The sequence below is a fragment of the Eretmochelys imbricata genome, chromosome 1 (genome assembly GCF_965152235.1).
Source record: "Eretmochelys imbricata isolate rEreImb1 chromosome 1, rEreImb1.hap1, whole genome shotgun sequence".
NCBI lineage: Eukaryota > Metazoa > Chordata > Testudines > Cheloniidae > Eretmochelys > Eretmochelys imbricata.
In genome coordinates this window covers 21,918,900-21,936,318 of record NC_135572.1, presented here as the reverse complement: position 1 = coordinate 21,936,318, position 17,419 = coordinate 21,918,900, and the positions used below count along the sequence as shown (strand labels likewise).

At 40.8% G+C, this 17,419-nt stretch overlaps 1 protein-coding gene across 7 annotated transcripts in view; it reads left to right on the top strand.

Moving 5' to 3' along the window:
- The window catches only part of DLG2 (discs large MAGUK scaffold protein 2), a 1,498,860-nt gene that overhangs the window by 1,437,517 nt on the left and 43,924 nt on the right, over positions 1 to 17,419 (top strand). For all 7 annotated transcript variants that reach the window (XM_077807758.1, XM_077807786.1, XM_077807801.1 and 4 more), the window contains one exon: positions 8,456 to 8,531. In XM_077807758.1, the coding sequence (XP_077663884.1) occupies positions 8,456 to 8,531 (76 nt within the window). The remainder of the gene's footprint in view (positions 1 to 8,455; positions 8,532 to 17,419) is intronic.

Below are 17,419 nucleotides of genomic sequence, written 5' to 3'. Positions count from 1 at the left end.
AAAGAATTATCATATTGGAATGAACTTGGGGTGGGTGGATGTGCACCAGTACGGGAAGCCGTGGTTGTGGCATTTGTTTTATTGTGCCCGTATTAATCTGCGTGATGCTCTTAAATTGACAATCAACAAGCGATGTGTGTGAGCTACGTGTTCAGATGGGTGAGCAGTATTTTGCAGTTCAGGAGATAAGAGCTAGTGATGAGGTCTGTAAAGTTTTTGCATTGGCTCCCAGGTCATTCCTGCCAGTTTCTGGATGAAATTTACATGTATCTTAATTCTGTCATGAATATTTTTCAGGTGCTGGTCATATTCCATGGTGGGATCATGTTTTATCTGCAAGCCACAGAATTCTATGTGCTGTTCCTAACTAGCCATTTGATTGTTTAGATGAAATGCTGACACAATAAGCTGAATGATGTTGGGTTTAGCCATCAGTATAAGAAATATTATTCCATATTAAAATGGTTTTAAGGTTCATCCTTAGTAAGGATTTGTTCTGTGTAGGTAAATCCTGTGCCTGTATGGTCAAAGCAATGTCATCAGCATTAATTTCTGTGATGATGTTCGGGGAAGACCACTGGTGTGGATATTAAACAGGATCGGTGCTAAGACTGATCCTTGTGGTAGGCCATCATTGAGAGTGCATGGCCTGCTGACCTGATCACATAGGAAAACACAAAAGGTTGGTCAGAATGTCTTGGAAGAATTTTATTGTTGCATGGGATAATTTTGCTGGTTTTCAGGAGGAGGCTGTTCCTCCACATCGTGTCATAGGCAGCAGATAAGCCTAAGAAAGCTGCCCCAGACTTGAGTTTACACTGGAATCCTGCCTCAGTGTGTGTTGTCAAGGCTAATACTTGGTCAGTGCAGCTATGGCCTGATTGGAAACCCATTTGTTTGTCCAGTAACATTGCTTCTAAAGTTCTACAAGCGGCATAATCCTTGCCAGTAATACATTCATTTGAGGTGAATCTGTGTATAGTTTCTTAGTGTTTCCAGTTTACTCCAAAGAGTTAGGGTAAATTTTCAAAAGTGCCTATGTCCCATTTTCAGAAGCAATTTAGCTACTAAGGAGTCTAAGTTTTCATTGACAGTCAATAGATTTCAAAATTGTCTTTTTTTATAATTTATTATGAGCATTTTTATGCTCATAATTCATTTAGACACTTTTGAAAATTTTATTTGTAGGCCCCCTTCATTGGCAAGCACATAGAATCAGCTTCTGCTCTCAGATAGATCAGCGTGAACCTAGATAACTCCACTGTAGCATTATTCAGGATTTACTCCACTGTGACTGAAGTAGAGTTTGTCTCAGAAGGCCACAAATGCTGGCTCTTCAGATCAAGCAATGTCAAACCACTAAACTACTCATTTTGTTTTATAAATGGAACCCAGAAACCCACTTGTTTGATATTACTGAGATTTAAATGCACTGGATAAAATTTTTAAAAGCTCCTAATTCAGTTAGGAGGCTAAGCCCCATTTTCAAAAGTGACTTGGGAGCCTAAATCTCACTGAAAATCAATGGTGCTAAGTACCCAAGTGTCAGTCACTTTTGAAAATGGGAAGTCTGCTTTGGTGACTGAAAAATTTACCTATAGCCTCATTCATAAATAAACCCAAATCTGTTTAAGTCAGTTGGACTGTGTCTAGTTATGCCAGGCTAGAAATTGGCCCAAGTGTAGTGATAGTGTAACACCAACAGACCCCGGTCATCGGCGGGCAGGATTGAACCGGGGACCTCTGGAGCATAGTGCAAAAGCCTCTACTGCATGAGCTAAAAGCTAACTGACTGTTAGCTAAGGCTGTAGAGCAGACTCATTTTAGCTCTCTCTCTCTAAGTGGTCTCAGTGCCACTAGATGGGACAGAACACCACACCCAGGAGGTGTGTGGGTTACAATAGCAGTGTGTTTCATTAGTGTGGTAATATATGGATCTCACTTCTGTTGAATTTCCATACACATCCAAGTTGAAGGATCCCAGTTTAATAATTGAGAGGAATGAATTCAAGTAGGTGAGATTTTAAAAACCCAAATGTAAATTGTAATTCTTTATCAACCCACTCAGCCTAATCTGGTAGCCCAGATTCCAAAGCCATATATATGCTATTGCTTAGCATTAACAGGAAATCCCAACTTCTAGTTCTGAGAGGCAAATCTCCTTCCCCTGTCCTTGCTCTGTGTGTTTAAAGCTGTTATCTGCAGAAATCCGTAGAGACGTAAGAGGAAAGTGGAGGGATTCATAAAATATGTTTTCTGACTAGTTCTACAAATCAGGCTTTGTGTCTGGAACTAAGCAGAGTGGGAGTGAGTGATATTTGCAAGACTTCAACGGGCCATTCAAGGGGACACAGGATCTGTGGCTACATGGTTGTAGTGGGCCAGAACTCCTACATGTGGAGCGTGGAAAGGCAGTGGCCTCTGAGCTGGAGTAGCAGCTGCAGACTGACTGGGCGGCAGTCCCACCTCATGCAAGGTATGGGGGTTGAATAGCCACTACCACACTTAGCTCCATGGACAAAACCCAAGTAATCTGTCTTTGTGTAGAAGAGGTGAATTTAAAGTTTGACACACCATTTTAAATCAACCAGTTGAAAATCAGTTCCTTGTGTATTCACCAGCCAAAACTGGAGTTCAGAGTGTTGTGCTTTCCCTGTTGATGATGATGTTAAAATCTAAAGCAGTGTAAAGAATGTTAGATTCATATATTATTTAGGTGTTTGCAATGTCAACCTTTGCAAGAGAGTCACAAAACACTGATTTCCAATGGTATTTCCAAGTAAAAAGGCTTTACATACATATATATATAAATTTATCACATAAAAAAGTTAAAAGGACATTAAAGTTGCAATATCAAGCACTCACAAGTTAGGAAATGCCAAAATTAAAGTTGCTAATAAAACCTTAATTTGGCCTCCTTGTGTGTATACATTTTGATTAAGCTTACGATTTAATCATTGGTATTTTTAGTAAAAATCACGGACAGGTCATGGGCAAGAAATAAAAAATCACGGCCCATGACCTGTCCATGACATATACCATAAATATCACTGACTGAATCTTGGGAAGGGGGGGGGCACTGCAGGGGGAGGAGCCTGGGGCACCAGCTGCGGCTGGGGGGAGCCCGCAGCACCAGCTGCTGGGGAGGAGAGAACCCTGGGGGGCCCAAAGCTGCACTGGCTGCTGCCAGGGGTAGCCCCAGGGGTCAGTGGCCACTTTGGCCACTGCCCAGTGGGGGGAAGGCCCAGGGGGCCAGCAGCCACCCCAGGACCACTGTTGGGAGCAGCCGAGCTGCGGCTGCTCCCACCACCCGCAAGGCCAGCAGCATTGGCTGCTGCTCAGGCAATCCCCGGGGCCAGCTGCCCAGGACCGCCGGAGCAGTGGCTGGGGCGGCTGCCTGCAGAGCCACCCGAGCGACTGGCTGCAGACCAGCTCCAGCAGCAGCTGGTGTGGCTATTCCGGGTTCACCTAGAGCAGCTGGCCCCGGGGTCAGGCACACTGGCAGCTGCAGAAGTCACGGAGGTCACAGGAAATCACAGAATCCGTGACTTCCACGGCCTCCATGACGAACATGGAGCCCTAATTATGATACAGTCTTTAATTACATGATCTGATGCCATTTTTTCTACAACTCTCCTACTCATTCAGTACACGGGATTATATGGTGCTTGTTGCACTGGTAGTTACTCAATATTTCTTTGTATCCTTATCATTTGGTGCACAATTATGGCACACCATCCTAATTCTGCACTGAATAAAGAATTATTAATTTCTGCATGGGCTCTTCTTAGTACATTTAGAAACATTAATGAATTTATCTTCCTTCACAGCACCCAGTGAGATGAACTGGAATTATTATCTGCATTTTACGCATGAAGAATAGAGGCAGAGAGATTAAAACCAAAACTGTCAGTGGTGTTAACTAATTTTGGATGCCCAATCTAAGAAATTTAGGGCCTGATTTTTCACTTCTGAGTACTTGTTTTTGCAAATTTAACATTCTTATAAATTAATTTTGTGGGGTGTAACTTTTTTTAAAAACTAAAAATTGAAAAAACAGAAATTCCGTCATGTGGAACCATGCTGACCTCCCACATGTGTCATCATCGGGGTGAGATCTTTAGATCCACTGCACACACTTCTGCCGCCTGAGCTAATGGAGTACGTAACCGGTAGCAGCAGAAAGCACAAAGTATCTTCTGTGTGGATCTGGCACGAGAGGTGAATGCACACACGCACTTTGCCAGTGAGTTTCACAGCAAAGGAATCTTGAGCCTTGGGAATAATGGGTTCAATTTCAGGTTCAGTAGGAGAGTGTGCTTTAATAGTTACCGACCCTCTGGCTCTCTCCCCCCGGCCTCTCCCTATCCCCTTCTGATCCTGTTCTTCCCCAACTCCTGTCCATTTTCCTTTTCCACTGCTCCTATCCTTCCCCTTCCTTCCATGGCTCCTGCCCTTCCCTCTCCCATCTGCTCCTGCCTTCCCCGCCATTATGACTCGTAACCCCTCCCCTGCAGTCCAAGCTCTCTCCCACCCTCTCCCCAGAGTTCCTGCTCCCGCCCCTCCCACACACACCTGTAGCTCTTAAACCAAACCCTGTTCCTCACCCCTCTGCATTTGTGTCAGGATGGTTCCCCCTCCTCCATGCTGCCTGGGCGCTATCAGAGATAGGGTTGCGAGCACAGTCTCTGTTCTCAGTGTAGATGCAGTCTTTGGAGAATTTAGCTGCCAAACTCTAACAAGTCTCTACTGAGTACATGCAAGGTGCAATTCTTCAGAGACTTCAGAGAAATGTGGGCAAATTTGCACAGGAAAAACAAAGGGCACATCCCTTACACCAGGGCAACTCCTCTGCCCAATTTCAGTAAACCCATCCAAAACAAGGAGGCACAAGTTTCTCACCCAAATGACTGTATGAATTGTTTACAACTGAAACTTAAAAAAATAAAATTGTCCTGAGGTAGACACCTGGAATGAGAAATTTCAGGCTGAAAGGTTAAAATTGGCAAAGTGATGGTGTCTCATAATGGAAAGTGTTGGGCAACTTTAACTTTAAGCACCACTATTTTCACTACTTATAATATTTCATTAGCTTATGAAACAGTTTTCCGCGGGCAATATAAGCATTTATAAATGTTCTTAGTGAATGTGCCTGGACTATTAATGGCAATTCACTACATTTATTATTTATATACCTTTCAAGGCAATGTAGATTGTGGCATATATATTTGTCTCCATTGCCTACAAATAGCAGCGTGATGTCTGCATGATTGCTGAGGCATTACATAAACCAGATCTGGTTTTGTGGCTCATTTTCAAGTTTCTCTGTGCAATGAATCAGAAATAAAATTCAAAGCAACTACTTTAGAAGGTTAGGAAAGATAGGAATGAGAATTAATATTAACACAGATTGATAATTAGAAAACTGTGTTCAGTTTTGAGCTAATTATTTTCTCAGCAGACATCCCTCCTATTTAGGAGATTACACAGCCTCAAGTCTTCATTTTTTACCCATTCTGTCATGGGACTTCATCTGTTACTTTAAAATTTAAGGCTGTTTCTTTGGCTTTAATATCACAGATTGAATATGAAGGACGCATTTCAGCTGTTTCCACTCTACATTTACAGAGAAACATTTATTCCCAAATTCAACTGTAACTATAGTAACCTGCATTTCAGTGTTTTTCAGTAAGAAAAATAAAAGCCCGCTCAGATAGAAGGGAGCATGTGTTGTTTATTGAACTATGAAAAGACAAGACTTCATATTTTTTTTAAAAATCAGCCAATTACCATTGCTACTCAAAAACTAGCAGAGCTCTGTATTTAGTCTCAGGAACTAGATGATCTGCGTTTACCTAATCCAGCTTCTTACATGAGAAACTGCACTAGACAAGTGGGGGGAAAAAGGAATATTTAGACCAATCTGATTTATCTAACATTCCTCACTTAATTCCCAACTATTCACTGTCCAGTATAAGTCAGAGGAGGGTAGACTTATAGGCTAGCTTTGCGATATTGTACTCACCAGATATACTAGAGCAATTAAGAATTTTGAACAGATAAAATTACCTTTTCTATTATAAACAGGTGATCACATTTGTGTGCCTCAACTAGTAAATTTTTCTGATGATTTTGCAAGGCTGATAAATGACATCTTGTACAATAATGCCCATATCAATGAAGGTGAGGAGGGATTGTCAGACTCCTCCCTTTTTTCCTGCTTCCTTTGGATTTCTTTTCTGCATTTTGTTTTGTTTTGTTTACCTTATTTCTATCTCTCTCTCTCGTGCTTTAGATTATTTTGAATTTCCCATTATTTAAGCATTCTGTACTTGCATTACTCAAGAGTGCACTATATAATACATCAGATGCTTATAGTAATGCATATTTAATTACACACTTTCCAAATTCCTAGCGTTTCATATGGTATAGCTTTCATATTATACCATATGCTGTGTACATTTCATTATGTTAATGCACTTTAAATTTTAATCACACTTCCTTTAAAAATATTGTTAGTCCACTCAATGATAGAAAACAAGGGCATAGACTCAGAGTTTAAGGCCAAGGGGGACCATTAGATCATCTTGTCTGACCTACTGTATATCACAGGCCACTAAAATTTCACCCAGTTAAACCCTTACTGGGTTTACAGTAACTTGTGCTTTCTAAAGCATAACTTCCAAAAAGGCATCTAGTCTTGATACGAAGGTATCAAGAGATGGAGAATCCACCACTTTCTGTAGTTTGTTCCAGTGGTTAATCAAATTCACCGTTAAAAATATGTGCCTAAATTTCCTATTTGAATTTATTTGACTTCAGCTTCCAACTATGAGGGGGGATTTATGCCTTTTTCTGCTAGATTAAAGAGTAACTTTTCTAGTTACCACCTTTAGTAACTGGTATTTTCTCCCCGTGAAGGTACTTAAACACTGTAATCAAGTCATCTCTCAATCTCCTTTTTTGATACACTAAATACATTGGGCTCTTGCTGTAAGGCATTTTCTCCAGCCTTCAAACCATTTTTTGTGGCGTTTTCTTTACCCTCTCCAGGTTCTCAGCATCCTTTTTAAACCAAACCTGTGTACAGTATTCTAATATCTCCATCACCAATGCCTTGCTTCATAGGCGCCAACTTTCCAATGTGCCAGGGGATGGTCCCCCCGGCTCCAATCCAGGCCGCGCCCCACTCCACCTCTTCCCCGAAGACCTCACCCTGCTTCTTCCCGCCCCACCCCGCCTCTTCCCACCCTGTTCTGCCCTCTCCCCTAGCACAACCCGCCCTCGTTTCTCCCCCCTCCCACCCCCACACCTCCTGCATGCCACAGAATAGTTGATCTGCGGCGAGTGGGAGGCACTGGGAGAGAGGGGAGGCGCTGATAAGGGGGTTGCCGGTGGATGCTCAGCACGCACCATTTTTTTCCAGGGGTGCTTAAGCACCCCTCAGTGTCAGGGCCTATGCCATGCTTAGCCATTTGCTAAATCCACTGCCATCCCAGATTATCAAATCCCACAATATCCCCTGATATTTGTTTTCAGTAATCGAATACTTTAGCCAACGCTGAATCAAACAGGAGAAAAAGTGCATTTTTCACATCCCTCATCTGCTTGTGCTTAATCATGTTTGTGGAGGACAATGGTTTATAAGGTATATGCAAGTCCAATTTGTAATGTGTTTGAGTGGCTATGTCCATCTCTGTCCTGCCTCCAAGCATCATAAGTTTCCACAGAAATGCCATTTGAGGTGAGCCTATACATATGTAAAGTAATTTAAAGGCCTCGAGCAAAACTTCTCTACACTTGAAAAGGTGTATAATTTAAGATACAGCATCCCTACATATTTCAGATGAGAATTTTTAAAGCTAACATTTCAACTAGTTTTGAAAACAGTAAATTCATGCCTAAGTATATTGAATACTGTTTTCCAAGGGTACAATTTTCAAAAGCACCCAAGTGATTTAGGAATTTATATCCCATTTTCAAAAATAACTTTGGCACTTAGAGCCAGATTTTTTAAGGTAATTTGCACCTGTAACTCCCACTGAAAAATCTGGCCCTTAGTCTAATTGACAGTCAGTGGGATTTAGACATATAAGTGCCTAACTCACTTTTGAAAATAGGACTTAGATACTTCTGAAAACTATACCCAACATCTATTTATTTTGGGAAGCAACATTGTTTCAATGATTAAAAGAGGGTACTAGGAGTCAGGATTCCTGGGATCTAGTCGCATATCTGCCACTGAATTGTTGTGTGACTTTGGGAAGCCACTTGACACTTTGTGTTTCTTAGTTTACCCATTTATAAAACAGGAATAATAATAATTACTTATTTTACAGGGGTGCTGTAAGACTTAGTGTCTAGAGAGTGCTTTGAGATCCTTGGGTGAAAGTTACTATATAAATACAAAATATAATCCTGATGCGATGATTTATTTTTCTTCAATTTTCTTCAGAGTTGAAAGAAAGGAGCGTGCACGTTTGAAGACTGTGAAGTTTAATGCGAAACCTGGTGTGATTGATGCAAAAGGGGTATGTAAAAAAGAAACATATTAAAAGATGCCAGAATGTCTCTGTTGTCAAAGAGTTAAATGAAATTGCTATGTCTGTTTTAAAATTGAGCATATTATGGCAACACAAGAAAGAGAAGGAGATTGTTTTAACTAAGGTTTGGAGTATGGTGAAAAATGTAAAGTATGACATGATCTGCTAAATAATTAATATCCTCTTGTACTATAGTACTAATAGACATTCCTCCTAACAGGGAGATAATAAGAAAAGAAATAGCATTCTTTGTTATTGATGGGATTTAGTTAAGTATTTGGCTTGGGAAAGGAAAACTTTCAAAATTCATTGACACGTATGTTTGTTTAATGACATACAGAGAGAGAGAGAGAGAGAGATGAATCCCCTTACTTCAAAAGTTGTTAAAACTAATAGCAAAGTTGAAAGTATCAGTCAGAGAAGTAAAATTTATGTTTCTAATTTAATACTTTAATGGTTGTGACAGACATTGAACAGAGACTTGTACCACAGTAAGCATAAAGGGTCAGCCAGCCCAGAATGTAATTTTGAACTTGTTTGTTCACTAGCAAAATATTTCCAGAAGGGATGATTCTAACTGGTTAAAACTTTTTTTGTTTAAATTCCCCTTCAATTGGCATATTAATACAGAAGAATCTCACTGTTCTAGAAGTCCATGTTCTGCCATATCTTAAGTTGATGTAATATGACATTTTGAAGAATGCTAAGTAGTGGTTAGTCTAATATTCTTGATGGCAAGAGTTGTAGAAAGAGTGTAGTCATATAAAAAAGTACAATAATCATACACATCCAATTATATTTTCCCATTGAGACATTTTTCACATTTACAGCATTAGGTGAACACGTTACAGGTGCTATTCTACCAGTCTTTACTTGTGCAGATAGTCCAAATGACTTCAATGGGACAACACTTACTTGTAAGGGCTTTAGCAATCCACAAAGGATGGGAGTTTCAGAACTATCAGCATAAAACTCCCATAGGCTTCTCAATAGAAGAAGAGTTGGGCCAACATGGCACATTTTTGAAAATCCCACTTCTTAGTCTTGCTGTGCCACAGTTCCCCGTCAATGGAAACTGGAATGATAACACTTCCTTTCTCCCAGTCTTCATCTGTCTTGTCCATGTAGACTGTAACCTCTTCAGAGAGGGGAGTGTGTTTTGTTATGGGCATGACCAGAACCTAGCATAATGGAGTCCCATTTTCAGTGGGAAATCCAGGTGCTAACATAATACACATAATATTTCTTTTGCAAAATTCTTAAGAAAAGAAAATCACTCTTGCAAATAGCACTTTCTGTCTCCTCTGTGTGGACCAGATTCTGATCTCAGTGCAAATTAAGAACTGCATTGACTTAAATAGAATTTTTCCAGATTTACACCAACATACCTGGGATCAGAATCAGGCTCTATGTACATTATTTGTGTATGCAAGTGACATAATCGATATGACCTCCTGCAAAGTCAAAACAAAATTTTTCATTTGAAATAACAATTCTTCTGGAACCTTGTGAATTTTTAACAGGTACTGTATCGTCAGTCAGATCACTTCTTAAAATGTCCATTTCCTGTATACTGTCAAAACCTTGCGGGAATAATTCATTCATGTTACTAATGGTCCTTACCAGACCCTGGTGAAAATTTAATTATCCCATAATTTCCTACAATGTTCTTCTATCTTTGCCATCAATGTAACATTAATCTCCCAGCCACTCATTCCATTACTTGTTGCAACATTTAGGAAATTGCATAATTACAGAATCACGCTGTTCAACCCTTTGGAAATTTATTTTTGTTCGTTAGTCTGCACTAAAATCTGTTTTTCCCTTCTTAAATAAACCTATTTAGGTACAAGCAGTGTATGAAACATTAAAATATTTTATGTGGGGCAAAAATTCATCTTAATCCTAAATGAGATTAATAATGGGAATAATATAAATCCAATTAGTGATGCTAAGCCATAGGTAATATGAAGTGATTACATATAGTGATATAAATAGCAAGTGTAATTTCATCGAACAGGAATAAACCTTGAAGTTATTGGCTGAGCTTTCTACTAAAACTGTTAGTTTGATGCATTTAATTGTTATAATAATACAACTATTCACACATCTCTGCTCCTTCCAATTTTGGCTTTCATAGTCATTATTGTACATGGTTTTAATAGCAAAGTAAATGGCCACTCCCTCTGGTCCATTACAGCTTCTTTGCACTGATACAGCAAAGTATAAAGCACGCTAAACTGGCTTAACTACCTACTATGTAGAAAAATCCCCAGGTCGTATCAAGCTGCCATAACAGCTCAGACGCTGCCTCCCTCTACCCTCAGGCATAGGGGGCATGGCCAATGGTAAGGTAACCCAGCCAGGATGTCCCTGTGCCTCAGCCATCTCTGACTATCAAAACAGCCCCTTGGGGTCATTGGCAGCTAGCATAAAATAGAGCATCCCCAAGGTTGCTCTAGTTTATGGCATGTCCTGGAAATGGAGTTAGAGGGCCCCCAGAATTGGGAAGCACAAAGGTGATTTAAAAGTAATCTTTGAACCCTTCTCCTGAGCTGTACTGAGGCCTGAACTTCCCCGTTATTCCGATAGAAGGGTAGTATGTCAGTAATATCGAGTAACGTCATATTTGCCAAGTTGCCTATTCAGCACTTAGAAACTTCACCTACTGTAGGCTTTAAACTTAATAAAATAAATTTTACCTTTCTAAATTTAAGGCATACAGTAGTTGATGCTTGTAAGATTTTCACTGAGAATCATCAGCACTGGAGGATGGAAAAATCACAGAAGTGAAAAGAAACTAGACTATAATCTGCTTTACTCTTAACTGCAGTAATTGCAGCAAGTCTTTTAGCAGACAAAAATAGCATCTTTCTTGCATCCCTCCCCGCCCCGCCCCCAATCATATATTGTTTCTTGAATGTGGGCTGGAGGCATTTTTTATGACAGATCTTGTAACTCTTTTGAAAAGAGTTTTACAACAGCTTACTTTGAGTGTCTAATATTCATGAAGTTTGCCTGTTTCCATCAAATTGTTCAAGTATCTGAAAGCATAAGATGGAGTATGCCCTTCATAATGTGCAAATAGTTATTTTCTGTTTCTGTTGGAGCCCTATGTTGTCAGTGCTTTTCAACTCTACATTCACTTTAAAAAACAAAATCCATTATCCACTAGTGTGACCGGGGTCCGAGGGCGGCCGCACTGAGATTGCTCAATCAAGACAAACAGCAAAGAATGGGGCAGACAGTCCCCAAAACTGGTGGTTATTCTTATACTTAGATTCACCAAGCCAGCAACAAAACGGCTTCTACAACTAGTTACTACTGGTTACCCAGAAGCCAAAAACACATCTCCCTTAAAACAATCCAGCCTGGGGCTCCTACCTAGACAGCCAAGTCAGACATGATGAAGATTACTGAAAATCTTGTTCATCCTATGAAAAGTTCTACCAATCCCAAAGGATCAGACACATTACCCACCAAGTCAATGAATATTTCAGATCTTACCCAAATAAACACTGACAGCCAATTCTTATTAACTAAACTAAACGTATTAAAAAAGAAAAGAGAGTATAGGTTAAAAGATCATTATACATACAGACATGAATAAAATTCTTAGGTCAGTTTCACAGTAGAGATGGTGAGCTTTAGAGTTGCCAAGAGTTCTTTCAGAATTAGTTCCATGGATTACAGTCTAATGTCCAATATCAGGGTGATCCAGACTGGAGCTGGAGATCTCAGTCTTGTGACTCAAACTTCCTTGATGAAGCTTAAGCTGATCTTAGATATAGGATCGGGGTCCTAGAGTTCTTTTTATAATTCTCTGGCAGCCTCTTGACAGCAGGTGTTTCTTGGGTGAAGTATTGTGGCTTTGAATTAAGACCTATTTCCTAAGTGCCCCCAGTAATTTGCTATATGGATTAGCATAATGCAACTGCCCATCTCCCACCATTTACAGGTAGTTTACTACATACTTCAAAGAAAAATAAAGACAATGATATTACTACATTCACAGTTCATCTAAATGTTAACATCTCCCTTTGATCTCTAAATTAACAGAATACAGTGACAGACAGGAAACATTTGGTTACGTTGTCAACCTCTAAAAATATATATGTAAACACACTAAAACATATAATCATTATCTACAATATTGCACAGGTAGTTGGGCCTTTATCTGCCGGTTGGTTCAAAATGATTGGGTTTCACCATTGAAGACCTAGCTATATTTCTATAAAGAGGTGGTGATCTGAGCTCAGTCCCTGGTGTAGAGTTGTCCTTAGTATAAGCTTGTCAGGGTTCCCTTCCCACTCTGAACTTTAGGGTACAGATGTGCAGAGCCACATGAAAGACCCCCTAATTTCTACCAGCTTAGGTTAAAAACTCCCCAGGCACAAATTCTCCCTTATACCTTGGGTTTAAGTAATGCTGCCACCACCAAGTGCTTTAACAAAGAACCAGGAAAAAGGACCACTTGGAGTTCCTCTTCCCCCAGCAATCCCCCCAAGCCCTTACACCCCCTTTCCTGGGGAGGCTTGAGAATAATATCCTAACCAGTTGGTTACAAAATGATCAAAGACCCAAACCCCTGGGTCTTAGAACAATGGAAAAATCAGTCAGGTTCTTAAAAGAAGGATTGTATTTAAAGAAAAGGTAAAAGAATCACCTCTGTAAAATCAGGATGGTAAATACTTTACAGGGTAATCAGATTCAAAACACAGAGGATTCCCCTCTAGGCAAAACTTTAAAGTTACAAAAAAAACGGGATAAACCTCCCTCTAGCAAAGGGAAAATTCACAAGTTGAAAACAAAAGGTAATCTAACGCGCCCTGCCTTATTTACTTACTCTTTTTGTAATATCAGAGACTTGTACAAGATGGCTTATAGGAGAAGGAGTTTTTTTGACCTGATGTTTCTCTGCTTTCCACAGAGAACACACCACAAAGCCTTTCCCTCCCCCGCCCCCCCAAGATTTGAAAGTATCTTCTTTCCCCTTTGGTCGGGTGCCAACCAGGTTATTTGAGCTTCTTAGCCCCTCACAGGTAGGGAGGAATTCTAGGCTACCCTTAGCTGTATGGTTATGACAAAGCTAGAGGTGGGAAACACCTGTTAGGTCATCTAGTCCATTCCTCCACCAGTGCACAATTTTTTCCAAGCATATGTTTGTTAGTGTTTTGATCAGTGTAATTTTAAATGTCAGAAGTCTGAGGCTTCCATCATTTCCATTAGGAGGGTGTTCCTTAGCCTCACACAGGTAGATACACCGAAGCGCCTAACTATCACTCTTAGGGTGACCGGACAGAAAATGTGAAAAATTGGGATGGGGGTGGGGGGTAATAGGAGCTGTATAAGAAAAAGACCCAAAAATCGTGACTTGTCCCTATAAAATCGGGACATCTGGTCACCCTAATCACTCTACATGTTTAAGTCCAACAATTAGGTGCCACTGAGATCCTCAAGACCTATACTCAGCCTCACCAGGTGCCGAAATAGCCACCATTAAAGTCCCCTATGCGCGTACGTTTCTGACAATGAGCATGTGAACTGCTGTCTCGGTGCCCAGGTGACTACTGTCTCATGCACAAGCCCCAGCGGGATCCTCAGACGAGGCATTCCCCCACCTATCTTGCCTGTGGAACCCAGTCTGGCATGTGTTCTCAGGGCATAGCTGAACCCACACAAAACAGGTGGTGATGGTGAAGTTGTTTCACTTTTTATAAATTATTAAGTATTCATTGATGCCAAAGAACTGGAACCTGGGTCTCCTACTTCCCAAGTGAGGGTCCTAAGCCCTGGGCTATACAGTCATTCTCACTTGCTGAGCAGTGGATATTTAGTTATTTATAAAAATAACTGCTTCAACAGGAGCGAGAGTATTCTGCCCCAGAACGCCCCATAGTCCAAAGGTTAGAGCATTAGCCTGGTGAAATCCAAGTTCAGATCCCTTCTTCACCTTAATCAGAGGGGGGAAGTGAATCCACATCTCCTATATCCAGGTAGGTGCTCTAACCACTGGGCTAAAACCTATTAAGGGGGGTATAGCACCATTATTCAATGGATTAGCATAAGGCAACTGCCCATCTCCCACCATTTACAGGTAGTTGACTACATACTTCAAAGAAAAATAAAGACAATGATATTACTACATTGTCTGCTCTGGTGGGGGGATTCTTGGAGGGGAAAAAAGCATTCGGCACCTACTCCAGGAGAGGGTTTCAAGCAGAAATAGGCGCTTCCTTCCAGCCCAGACTTAGGCACCTAACGTGCCTGGGCCCTTTTGAAGGGTGGGGTTTAGCATTCACCCCTCTCCTCAGCATTTCCTATTGGCTAGCTTCGGCAGCTCCCTGTTCAGCATGCTGGCTTTTGTGGATCCCATTCTTAGATGCCTCTCTCTCCCCATGCATTTTACAAGGAGCCTAGGGCTGTATATTCCACCGGGTGGCAAAGCATCTCAGCGTTAGGTGCTGCAGGGTGATGCTGTGCCTGAAGTCCCTTTGTGGATCTAGCTCATAGTCAGGAAGCTTTTCCTAATATTCAGCATAATTTTTTTCTTGTCTTTATTTTAGTCCATTACCCTATTTATACCCCACATCAATCTGTGGGTTTTTTGAAGCACATTTTGGATGGGATTTTCAAAAGTTCTCTGCATTGGCCTAACTCTTCTCCCATTACAGTCAATGGGAGCTGGACTGTTGACTTCAGTAAGAGCAGATTTAGGCCAATATTCTGAACACAGTTGAAAATCCTGTTCCCAGTGGGTTTGTTAGTCATAAGTTAGCCAAACAAATTCACATTTCTCTCTTAGACCCAATTATGCAACCCTGGCTGTCTTGGGTGAGCATTTTCATGATTAGCTTGTGAGACAGTTTGCCTCAATAAGTGCTATAGTAGGATGCCCACCATTTTGGTCACTGCACCCAGGATTGAACTGGGGCTCTCCACAGCTAAAAGCACAAGCTACAGAGCCAGAGCTCTCTAGCCAGGTCTGTAACAGACTGGGTCCTGGTCTACACTACAGGGTTAGGCTGATGTAAGGGAGCTTATGTCAACCTAACTCTGTAAGTGTCTACACTAAAATGTAGCTCCCACAGATGTAATTCACCCACGACACCAACTTAATAACTCCACCTCCGCGAGAGGCGTAGCACTAAGTCGATGTAATTAGGTCGACAGTGTCAATGTAGACCCTGCGTTGCTTACATCAACTGTTGCTGTCTTCAGAAGCCATCCCACAATGCCCCACACTGACAGGTAAATTGGTGCAAGCGTTACTGGTGAGGACACACACCACTGACACAAGGAGCATAGTATGAACATGCAAAAGTGATTCAATTACTGCAGTAGCTGTATGGTGATGTAACTTAGGTCAACTTAATTTTGTCACGTTGACTTGTCCTCTGAAAATCAAGCACTAAGTGGGACCTATAACACACACGCACACATAAAGGTGTGCACTAAGGCAAGTGAGTAAGAATTGCACGTGACAGCCCTTGATCTTTCTTTGTACGCCAATCTCTTCTATTGCCATTAATTTTGTTGCATTTCTCTGAATTCCCTCCAGGTTAATTTCTTTCTGATAATGAGGCAGTGGGTACCAACTGTGGATTAACAGTCCAAGGTGTGTGTGTGTGTCAGATACAGTACTTTTTCCCCTTCTTCCAAATTTGGTATTAAGAGACTAGCAATAGGTGTTTAGTGAAGGATAATGGAAGTGTCGAACATTAAAATGTGTAGGATTACACGTGGGATGAATTACTAAGTAGAACAGAGGTCGAAACAAATTAAACAAAGTGAATCTGCCCACAAGGGCCAGGTGTAGGAGATTTAGTGAAGGTGGTGTAGGCACTGACACTGAACTAAACATCTTTGTTCCCTTTCTCAGTCAGACTTCTCCCCCATGCCCTAACTCCAGGGACTTTCTCTGCTCTGCAACGACCTTCCAGGTCTGTTTTTCTCCTAGCGACTGGGAGTGGCTACCTGTGTAATATTATGCTGAGAACTCTGAGCACTGTCCTTAGAATGAGTACTAAATCTTGCAATAAATTGGAGCATCAGTTTGTATTCTGACTGCTGTCATAGAAAAAGGAGACTCTTGTGGTTGTACTCCCCAGGAACGGGAAACCATTGTATCTAGGAGCAATCTTCCTGCCTCTTTGCGGGTGCCTAATCTGCCACAAGTATAGTATCAGAAAGACAAGGTGGGTGACGAGGAATATTTTAGAAATGAGCCTGAGTAAAAAGCTTGAATATGGATCCAGATCCCAAGTTTGGGGACACTTTAATGTGAGGTTTTGATTTAGGCTTATCTCACCTCAAACAGTAGCGGATATTTTAGATACAATCACTGAAATGTTATCATTGCAAAGTATGTTCTTCCACAGTAATTTACAAGTGAACTTGGGTATATAAATAGAACAAGCCATCAATAACACTCCAACAAATACATTATGTTTTTTTCCCAGAACAAAATTATGTTTTGTTGTCACAGCACAAGGCAATTATTGGACACCTATTGGTATTAGAAATAACTTGTTTACATGAAATTTGTTCAGTGTGAGAACTGAATGTTACTTTTTCTAAGCTTCCGGGAGATTTGAGTAGAGCACATGCAGAACTAGATCATGATTTTCTAGATGGTTTACCTCTTTGAAATGTCCAGAAACAAACAATTTTCCCAGCCTCTCATCATAGTTGAGAGATAACCACTTGTCTTTGAAGGAAGGATTAGGTTTTTCAATGGAATTTAGACAGGTGATTTGCTTAGGAAAGACCATTTATGGTTTTTTATATTAGAATAAAGAGCACCTCTGTTTTTAATTTTTATCCTTAGAGCAAACTGTTTCTTCTCCATGCAGTGATGTAAAGGGGATATGATC